Raw genomic sequence first — 11364 nt, forward strand, 5'->3', positions numbered from 1 at the left:
AAACCTCGTAAATCTGAAAAGCAGAAAGTTAATGTCCTAAGCATTAGCTCAGGTTATGACGGTGGAATCACAGGATGTATTGCAACAAATGGTGAATTTGACTCCCATGAGGATTTTTTTTGCATTGAATGACATTCACTTGAAGGTTGAAATTATAAGAATATAATAGAGTAGGTTTCATTAAAAACATTGTAAATGTGATGAGTTGCAAGGACTGTGAAGAGATGTGCAAGGGCTCCTTCGCAAAATGGCAAGCAAATGCTGCAATGGTGCTTACGAGAAGCATTAAGAGAGACCAATTGTTGAGGAAAATTATTCAGAAGCTTGGGTTTCATCTAGAAGCAGTAACCCAAAAAAAAAAAAAAAAAACAGTCGCTATTCAGGAAAATAATTTCAATAACCATATAGTGAAAATTTTCACCAGAGTTTAAGTTTATCTAGCAAGCGTCAAAAGGAAAGGTGCATCTACAAGTGATGGAATCAAGTATGTGAGTGTGGAATGTTGGATTCATGAGTAAGAAAGACCCAAAATACTTGCCTATTTAAACTAGTTAGAGTAATTGCTTAAAATTTTGCTTGCTGCCTTGACTACTTGCCCATTTCTTAGAAATGAAGAGATACATTGTATTTGCCCTCCAAGTTGCTATTATTACATTTTTTTTCCTAAGTAAATTTTTTTTATATGGACATGGGCTTTTGAATTTAATGGAGCATGAAAGATTTTTGATTACTTTTAAAATGGAATGTGACCTCCAAAGATTCCATCAAGTGCTCTACTTAAATGAGGAGTCTAAATGAGACATTGTTTGAGGCATCAAAGTGTTGATTAGTTATGTTTTGAGCAAGTATTCTAAAGAAATCCTTCTCGGTTCAACAGTCCCTAAAAGTCACCGACATGATAACAAATATATTGTTTCTTTGGGTCTGTTTTGCATCTCCACTCACAAACGACTACATATAGCCAACCCATCAAACAGCCATTTTTATTACTACGTGGGTATTAAATAGGTTAACTTGACGAACCCCACTTCCGACCAACAAGACTCCCGATCGCAGAATATTTTGTCATCTTTAATGATATCTCATAACTTAATGACATCTTAAATTGGGATATTACATTTGAAAAATCCGTTTCCAAGGTGAAAAATATATTGATGTATTGATATTACATTTAAAACAATTTCTAATATATTGATGTATTAAACCAAGGTGAAAATCCGTTTCCAATAAAACCATGAGATAATCAAATATCCAAAAAACCAGGAAACTCAGTTACAGTAAAGCTGCTCAATTAACTGGGCTGAGGCTGCAAGATCAGAAGATAAATTCACAGAGCAGTACCTCATTCCGAATAGTAAAATCAACATTTTAAAACATAACATCCTTCAATTAAACCAGTTTGTCGGCCAGGAGGAGGAGGAGGCTGCTGACAACCTTGAACAGGATAGCCTGGAGGAGGATAAACATCTTCTGTGGATACCCTGTCAATTTTTCAACATTTACACTATAAACATGTTATGAATCAATCTTTTGCATGATGTGTTATAAGTCTAAAAGAAGAGTTCATCCTAAAACTAATTTATTAGATAAGAAAGCTCCTCACGTTTATAAATCACATTTATCTGTTTTTCAAAACAAGACTCATAACACAATAAAAGGGGAACAAGATGTATCGTAGAAATATGAAATCAGGACTTGAGAATAATAATAGTAGACATTGATATATTGTGACAAGGGAAATACAAAAAGCAGGGAAGAAAAGGGGAAAAAATGATCCAGGCGGAAAATTGCATCATTACATTACTTCATCCATTTCATATCACACAACCTACAACTCAGTGAGATGAATTGGATACAAGTATACAACCAAGGCCTAATATCGTGGATGGAAACGAAAATTAGGTCTCCAATTCCACCAATTCTTCCCCCCGGAGAAAAGAACTAATAAAATACTAAGCATGAATATCTAGCATCTACCTATTTGAAAACAGTCAAACACTTATACCTATCACTAGAATATTACACCAGATGATTTTTCCCTATTCTACAACGTCGGGTCTCAATGTATCCCCGAAAGAGTGAAGTACAAGACCTCTTGGTCATCTAATCAGAACCTATCGAGTTGTCCTGATTTTGCAAAGAATGCTGAGGTGGCTCAAGACCAAAACAGCCACCTACGCGACCTAGCAGCTGATTTTATGTTGGGTGTTACGCTTATCCGGTCTGCATTGGTGACCAACCATCTACTGAAATCAGGGGAAGTAACGAGTTCTTCCAAGGCTTTCTCAGTGGATTCTTTTGTGAAAGCATCCCACTCAGCCTTTGAAAATTTTCTACCCTCAGGAGTAGTGTGGAAGGTAGAAGGGTATGTGTCTGACAGCTTTGGAGGAGGTGTCCTAGTGAAACCTGTTGAGGTAAAAAATTAGTGTTAAGTAACATTATCTCGATGCTTTCCTTCCTCCCCAAGGAGTCACCAAAAGGACGGGAGAGAAGAAATTATAATGAGTAAAAATAAGCATAAGAGAGATGAACCAGACCTTGTTTAGAAGATTTGCACCGAGATAGGAGGAAATTTTTCTGTCGAAGCCGTGAGAATGTGAAGTCCTCTTTGCTTGGCATCTTGTACATGTATTCATCATGTGAATCATCATATGGTGATGAATCAAGAACTTCAGATCTTCTCCTGTTTTTCTTGGGGGATTTAAACAAACTCCTGCAAAATAATAACTCTAGAATAATTTTGTGTTGCATATTAAAGGATGTATGTTCCACAATTGGAAAAACTCCCCAGGTGACAAAGTTAGAAACCTTAAGGTTCAAAACTTGGTATATGTAAAATCTCCAAATGGACCATATATTTTATAACTCCAAACATTTTATTTTAAATTTTAACCAAAGCCACAAATATAGGAGAAAAAATTAAAAAAACAAGAATGTGGTGTCTTGAAATACATAGAACGAAACTTCTATGATCATCCTCCTATGTTTACTAAGTAATCTAAAAGTAGATGTTGATAACTGAAAATGAGAAATTAAGCTCCAGAATTCACAAAGGCTGACTTTACCTACGTAAGCGGCGGAGGGGTTTCAATCTAATTATTCTCTTCAACAAAGGGAGGACTAGCCCAGATAATAATGCCAACGTTCCCAATATAGGATCCATGGAACTCTGGAAGTAAAATGCTCTCATCAAATTTGCTATCAGGCGCTCGTAAGTGATAAACCACGCAAACATACCAGCAAAGGGATTCCTAGCAACTTAAGGGGGATAGTAAGAACCTGAAGGATCATAACAGCAGCCAATATCCGGATGGACCAAGCAACAAAGTGAGAGGTGTTTACATCCACTGACCCATCTTCTGTCAGAACAAGCTTGCGCACAGCCCAGAAGCCCAACCAGGCTCCAGCTAGCACAACAAAAGCCAGAAGAAATATTGCCAACTGCAGTTGATAATTTATGAGTTTTGGATTCAGACTTTCAAAACACAGCTCAGGAATAGAGTTGGGAAACAGGCCAGCCCAACTCATTTGGCTTGGCACATTAGGGCTCAGGCCCAAAGCCATGTTTCCCTGATTTTATCTATTTTGTGAGACTTGTCCTTAATTATTCAGGCTTAGGCCAGGCCCATAAGCCCAATTCCTAATTATGTTTCATGTTATCAGATACAAAGTTCAACTTACACAATAAAAATCTAAAGGACCAAAAATAAATGTTTTAAAGTCCAAATTGCACAGTCCAACCAAACACAAATCTTCTACAATATGGTAATGTAAATTAAAATTATAATCATTTTCCTTAATCTTCATCATCATCAAGATATTTGAATCTTCAAAGGATAAATTAGTAAATACTAACATAACATTATAACATCTGAAGTCCAAATTGTAATTTTTCTAACAGATAATAATACAACTCAATGCAAATATTCTAAAATTTGATAAATCAAATTTAAATTATTGTCATCATGTAAAAAATTAAAGAAAACATAATTACATAAAATAAATAATCCTATATTTCAGATCAGAATAACTGAATATATACCAAAAACCTAGGATCCATTTTTAATGATAATTCCAACATATAGTTCATTTCAAATATCGAGTTTCTCTAAAACCAGTTAAGTTAGATTATATGATTGCTAAAAGCCCCTTAAGAGTATGCTAGGATATTTGCACAAATGAGCCAAACTAAAAATTGACAACATTCATTGTCTTGCAAAATGCAAGGATAAGTAACATAAATTTAACAAAACACATACAAATTTTCCTGTATATGTTAAATAAAAACCTGCCCTTTTCTTAGCACTCCAACAATGTAATGAGCGGTGACCATTCTAAAGTGTGTATCTTACATAATAGCCTGCCTTGTCTTATCACTCCAACAATGCGATGAATGGTGAGCATTTACTAAAAAAGGAGAGGAGAGGAGGAAGAGGAGAACTGTCATCTACATGCACTTTCTATGTGTGCATTGTCCCGCATTTACTAAAGTAAGTAAATTGGCTATAAAAAATTTCCTTGCTTTGGCATAAGAATAATGCTAAGTCATAACTATGCTGACTTCATTAACAGGAAATCAAAATTCCTGTGTGTAAGGGAAATGATGTTGCACAAAGGATTAGCTTTCGTATTGCAAAAAAAAAAAAAAAGATTAGCTTTTGTTGAATTAAAAAAATAAAAATCAGAAAGCTAAAAAGCCTCAGGTAAAAGAAGCCTGACCAATATAACCATAATGACAATAAGAAGAATCAGAAGAAAATAGCAAAATTAATGTTGGCAATGCAGCGTAGATGTTGAAACAAATTATCAAGCAGCATAGAGATAACTTACAGGACTATACATGTCTTCATTAATTCCTAACTCTGTAAGTACTGAATGAATCAGACCAGGCACATAGCGAAGGAGAAAAGTCCCAAAACCAACCTGATTGAAATAGTGGTTAAATTTACATGATCAACATTCTTCATACTTAATTAGCATACGAGATAGGGGGAAAAAAAAGGAGAATGAGGCTGTGCTTACAGCAGATGAATATAAAAATATAGCAAGAGAATTCTTTCGACCAGTTGGGAGCAATTTCATCCCCTGTCAAAGAAAAGAGGAGTCCATGTCAAGGGTAAAAAGAAATTTTCGTGGTCATATATTAGAATTGAAGGAACAGAAATAAGTTACCTGAAAAAGGATCATCAATATCACAAGAATTATCCCAACTGCCATCGCGCTACTATAATAAAATGTTAATGATTTGCTCAGAAATGATGCCAGGTTCAACAAGATAATTCCAATTATTAAGAGAACTATACGAAACAGATTGAATTCTGCAATGGAGCAAAAAGAATCATAGTACTGGAGGTCACCACTCTTACAAGAGATCATTTTCCATATAACGCTAAAAAACTGAAACTCATAAAAATACATAAAACCTATGAGGATTTACCTTCTTCAATGGTCACCTCAAAGTTTTCCAGTGTTGAACCACCAGTCCTTATATCTAAGATCTTGTGGTCAAAAGGAGATATTGACCGAACCCAATAGCCCTTGTTAACTTTCTCCCACTGGCCTTGTGGACACATCCCTACACTAATAGACACATTTCTGCACAAGATACACAGTAATGTAGATACCAACGGCAATTATTATTTTCCAAACTCTCATCTATCATAAAACATTATAAGAGAATAGACAGCCCTTTTATTGAATAATGAAATTCAGACTTAATGTATGAGACGATTTTCGTACAAAATGATTCAACGTTGATCACATCTACTCATCAATCCAGTTTATGCAAACAAGCACCATATTGTGAAGGAAAACTAAAATGAAGGCCTTGACCATGGACAGATTACACCCACATTAAAAAATATACACGGCATGTACCAGTGCTCATACGCACCTGTGAAAACATATCTCTATGTTTGGGTGGTGAACATCTGAATTTATTGGCAGCACTTTTACCTTTAGGGAGTGGGCAAATTTCCCCAGGTTCTGGAACCTTGATAGTCCATGTATATAAACTCTTTCACATACAGCTTTAGCACCGGGCTTAGAACCAGGAGAGTTCCCCACAGGCAAGCCCCGAGAGAGTTGCAATGTATTGTTTTGACTAAAAACTAGAAAAATGAATAAAAATAAATAAATCAAAGTAGAAGTAGAAGAAAAACTTCAAAATGATTATGACTTAAGATTTGCATCTGCATAAGAAGAGATCAGAATCCACCCCTACAAGTATGAAAGTAGGATACGACTTTAGCCAAACATATTTATAAGCCAAATAAAAAAACCTAACCTCCCTGGAGCAATATGTTATAGATTTTTATTTTTTTGGGGTTGGAATGTCAGCAAACTTGCATTGTATAACATTTGGTTAACCAATACGAATGCCTGAGGCCTAAACTTAAAATAAAGGTTATAACCAAGGAGAGTCTAAGCTCAATTTTCACCTCACTTGGTCACGGGTCCTAAAAAAGATCTCTGCTGTCAAAGACCTAGTTCCTCTTTTGTAATAATCATGATAACAGCTAGATGTCGGACCTATAGTGCAGTTCCCTTGTTAGATTTTATATATATATATGATATCGATCATACAACAACAACAACATGACAACAAGAAGGTGGGGTCGACTACATGGATTATATGACGTCATTATACTCTATCATTTATTAAGCTTCTAGCAATATTATTAATTAAGAAGCCTTGCTCAACAACCTCCAAAAGTGTTCTTTTCGGTCTTCCTATATCCTTCTTGACAAGGTTCAAAGTCATCTGTTCCACTCTCCTCACAGGTGCCTCCCGTGATCTTCTTTGTACATGTCCAAACCATCTCAAACGATTTTTTATCATTTTTTCTTCAATAGGTGCTACACCCACTTCTGCTTGTATTCGTTCATTTTGAATTTTGTCTTTATATATATATCCACACATCCATCTCAACATTCTCATCTCTATTATTCCAACTTTATACTCTTGTTGTCCCGTCAAAGCTCAACATTTACTACCATATAATATTGCCGGTCTTATAGCAGTTCGATAAAACTTCCCTTTAAGCTTGTCAAGTACCTTACGATCGCAAATAACTCCTTTAGCCTTACTCCAATTAAACCACCTTGCTTGTATCCTATGTGCAATAGCTATATCAATGTTCCCATTTTGTTGAATAATCACTCCTAAATATCTAAACTTTTCCACTTGAGGTATGGTTTGATTATCCAATTTCACTTTCAAGTCACTAATCACTGACCCCTTATTAAAATTACAATGTAAATATTCTGTTTTACTCCTACTCAGGTGGAAACCTTTTGACTTCAATATCTTCCTCCATAACTCAAGTTTACAATTAATCTCTTCTCTTATCTTTACAATTAGAACTATATCATTCGTAAAAAGCATGCATTTAGGAATTTTCTCTTGAATATGCTTAATCAAAACATCTAAAACTAAATCAAACAAATAAGAACTCAAAGATCATTCTTGATGTAATCCAATCTTTATAAAAAAAAAATTTATTTCACCATCAAGCATCCTTATACTAGTTGATGCTAACAACAACATTATCCAAAAATAATAACACTAGCAAAAATAGTAGCAGTAGTACTAATTATAACAACAACAACAACAACAAGAAGAAGCTAACTGTTGCTTAAGTATCTTAGCAATGCGAAACAAATTATGCCGTACAATTTTTGGGGAGAAAGAGGCTGTGTTATCTGTTCTCATTGTTGCCAACTGAAATAACTGTTCATTGATCTGGAGGCAACCTTCTTTGTGTTAAGACGAGAAGAATAAATGGAGAAAACAAGAATCAAACTTCCACTTCATTCTGACAGAGTACCCTTGCAAACAAAATTTCAAATAGGACATCTCATTCCAGTTCCAGTATTTACTATTTATGGATTCTAACAGCAACGGTGAAAACCTATCTTTTAATCCAAATCAAATTGGGCAGAAAAAAGAGGGAAAAGAATGCATACATAAGGAATGCTCATGGCCTGATGCGAGGATTACAGCAGAAGCCCACAAGAAAAAGGAGAAGAGCCAAGCGGAGCGAGGAGATTGTAGAGTGACTACCATGCCTGGGATGGTAGTGGGCGTAGCAGAGAAAAGCTCGCGTTGAAAATACGTCAAAAGTTAAGGGTAATTCTGCTATTTCGTAAAACTCGAGGCATTCGGGCCTGACTTTTTCTTTTTGAGAGAAGGGCATTTTAAAATAAAAAGAGCGATAGCAAACTGCTGGACGTATTTTGGATAGAAAAACACTACTAAACTCAAAAGAAAGTATAGCAGTCAAAATCAAGGATCCAGACCTTCATTCATAGTCTTGGGCTAGCCCACATAACCAAGACACAGGTACTTTTCTGTGGAAAAGGCCCATATATTTTAATGTTGGATCTTTTTTTTTTTTTTCACATTAAGGTTGGAGTTTTTCCTCCTTGCTTTTTTAAAAAAGTGCATAATCATAGGGCAAATGAAAGACAGGCTAACACTGCATTTTTTTTATTTTTAAAAAATTCAAGTTTTTCTGGTATTAAGGAATTTTTATATTTTTTTAAAAAATAAATACATAATTAAAGATCACTGAATGAAGTGAAATGTCAATTGTATGCAACAATTTAAATTTTTTTTAACAAAAAATCACAACTAGAATCTAACTATGCTTTTTCTAACCATTACAAACATATGGATTTTCTATTTACTTTTAGAATGAGAAGACGATGGTCTAAATAAATTCTAGACAATTCAAATTTTATTTTTGTTTATTGTTATATTTAAAATCAATTTTACCCCCCCCCCTTTTTGCTAAATCTTTGGTCTTAAGAATGTTAATTTTAAAAATGAGTGATTGCCCTTCTCCAACCCTTACTGTCTAACTTGAGAGCAGAAAGCTAATGCATTCCACTTATTGAACAGGGTTCTATAGTCAATTCGTGACCCCTAGATGCCAAAGGCGTCCTTAGAGTAATCTCATAGTTCTAATAGGGTGGAGACGATTTGGTTCATGGGTTTTTTTCCTTTTGTCGCATCTCAATCAAAGGGTTAAAGGGAGATAATGCATCAAGCTGTTCACAAGGGCCAACTTGATCCTTTTCCTTAAGGATCCTAAATGAGAAAACCCTAAGGGAGCCACTGATTCCAACTACTACTCCTGTAAGATCCATACTAGATCCAACCAACTACCCATCTTATCTCCTTTAAATTCTTGATAGCCTATCTTTGTCTCAACAAAGTCTTTCAGTGGCATGTTTCTATCCTCTACCTTATTGAAATATCTCTCTTACCTAATCACAATTAACACTTAAATTTAGATCATGTTTGGTAGGTTGGAATTGTGAAGATGGAAATAGAATTGGAATAAGAATCTGAATAAAGTGATGTTTGATAGATATGAATTACAATTCTTAAGAATCCTGATTCCATGAAAATAGGTAGAATTGAATTCCTTCTTTAAAGCTATGGAATCAGGAGCAATTCTATAGAATTGTAATATTTAAGACACTTTTACCCTCATACAAATTTCAGAAAGACAATTTTGCCCTCAATGGAATGTCTTGACCAATAATGACTTTCTAGAGAAATTAAGCTTGACGGTAATTATTAGGGGTATTCCAGTTTAAAAACCATTTAATACTGGAGACAAAATGGATCTGGTGGATCTTATATAAAAAACCCAAGACAAATTACTCAAAAGGGTCCTACGTGAATATTTAGAGCAAGTGGGAGTACTGCACAAACTTGCATCATTTCGTGTATCATGATTTAAGGAAAGAAAATTCATCTCCATTTAGTGTATTTATTTTAAAGTAGAAGGGATGGGAACTATTGCTAATTTTATTTTCAAGAAAATGTTCCTTCTGATGATAAAACTTTTTGTTTGACCCAAGCTAGTGAATAATAGTTACCGATATAATCTATGGTTTATATAATATTTCATTAATATATAAAATACTTAAGAAAATTGGTACACAATTAAGTTTTTATTATGTTTTATTTTAATTTTTATATAGGGGTATTTTTGTCTTTTAAGTATAATTCCATTTCCATGTCTTGCATACCAAACAAAAGTAATGCAAGGATTCCATCTAATTTTTCTGACATACCAAACATACTTTTATAATTCAATTCTATTTCAATTCTGATTCCAATTCTGATTCTAATTCCAATTCCAATTTCATCAAAAACTATTCAATCATACCAAACGAGGCCTTAAGGTAATCAAGGGTTTAACCCCAATAAAGATTACCAAGTTAGTAATTTATAAAAATGGGATATTAAATTTTCATAGTCTAAAATAAATTAAAAACAATTATTAACTTTGAGTCAGAGTAAAATAATATTTTAGAAACATGAGATACGTCAAGAGTTAAATAACTTAAAATAGTTAAAAAAATATCAAGGGTAAAAAAACAAAGCAGTACACCGCAGCATGTGCACATGCACCATATTGCAAGTTTTTTACTTCCGACATGTCCTATTTCTTCATCTAACATCCAAATTAGATGATTTAGGTGTTTATGAAAATCTCTTTTCACAAATTAGCTAATTGCACTAGTTCTACTCCAAGTTACGTCACACAGAGAAGTTGAACACCTAAATGTATTTTCAGTTATTTTCACAATTTTCACAACTCTAAAGTGTCCAATACCTTACACAATTGCCAAATGCTATTCCTAACATTTAGATCATATTCATTGAATTTAGAACTAACTGTACAATACACCACATGCACATTTTCATCACAATATCATTTTTTCACTTCTCAACCCCTTAATACAAAAAATAGAAAGGGGAGGCATTAGCATTACATTTCATAATGAATCTTTTATATCATGATTAAATCAACCTTACTACACTTGCATTAGTATTTTTGTCCTATCAGCATTTACAATTTATCATAATCAACATCACAGGGCCTAAAATACATTCCAAGCATCATAAATAATAATATAGTGCAAGTGTAAATAAAATGCATCTTAATTGGCAATATACTTATACATTACATAAAATAAGTAAAGATTAGAGGCTATACAGCAGGAACACAAGATTTCTAAACCTCTGGAAGCTTTTTCTTTTCCACACCAGAGCTAGAGTTTGTAAAATATTAAAATTAGAGAAGTGAGTCTAGTCATTCGATAACTAAGGTACACCTATCCTATGTAGTTGTATATCAATTGAAATAAACACACATAAATATAAGTTAATTATTCAAATATATCAATTACATATGATACAAGTTATATTTTCACAATTTGATAAATATAATAATATTCCTCATCTTAATCACAGAGTGCATTGCGACAATGAAGTTGTATATTAATTGAAATAAACAAACATAAATATAAGTTAATTATTACAAGTTATATTTTCACAAT

At 33.8% G+C, this 11364-nt stretch overlaps 1 protein-coding gene across 1 annotated transcript; it reads right to left on the reverse strand.

Annotated features, from left to right (window-relative positions):
* Positions 1–1695: 1695 nt before the first annotated feature.
* On the reverse strand, positions 1696–8150 carry LOC129310275 (uncharacterized). The gene is made up of 10 exons (XM_054952087.1): positions 7969–8150; positions 5894–6110; positions 5438–5595; positions 5173–5318; positions 5023–5085; positions 4831–4923; positions 3280–3441; positions 3066–3169; positions 2538–2713; positions 1696–2406 (listed from the first exon to the last, which is right to left on the reverse strand). Exons 1-10 carry the CDS (start codon positions 8066–8068, stop codon positions 2156–2158), a joined length of 1470 nt encoding a protein of 489 aa, XP_054808062.1. The 5' UTR covers positions 8069–8150; the 3' UTR covers positions 1696–2155.
* Positions 8151–11364: the final 3214 nt, after the last annotated feature.

Source organism: Prosopis cineraria, unplaced genomic scaffold, assembly GCF_029017545.1.
Source record: "Prosopis cineraria cultivar Desert tree isolate PC_DT_omini unplaced genomic scaffold, ASM2901754v1 PC5, whole genome shotgun sequence".
Classification (NCBI taxonomy): Eukaryota; Viridiplantae; Streptophyta; class Magnoliopsida; order Fabales; family Fabaceae; genus Prosopis; species Prosopis cineraria.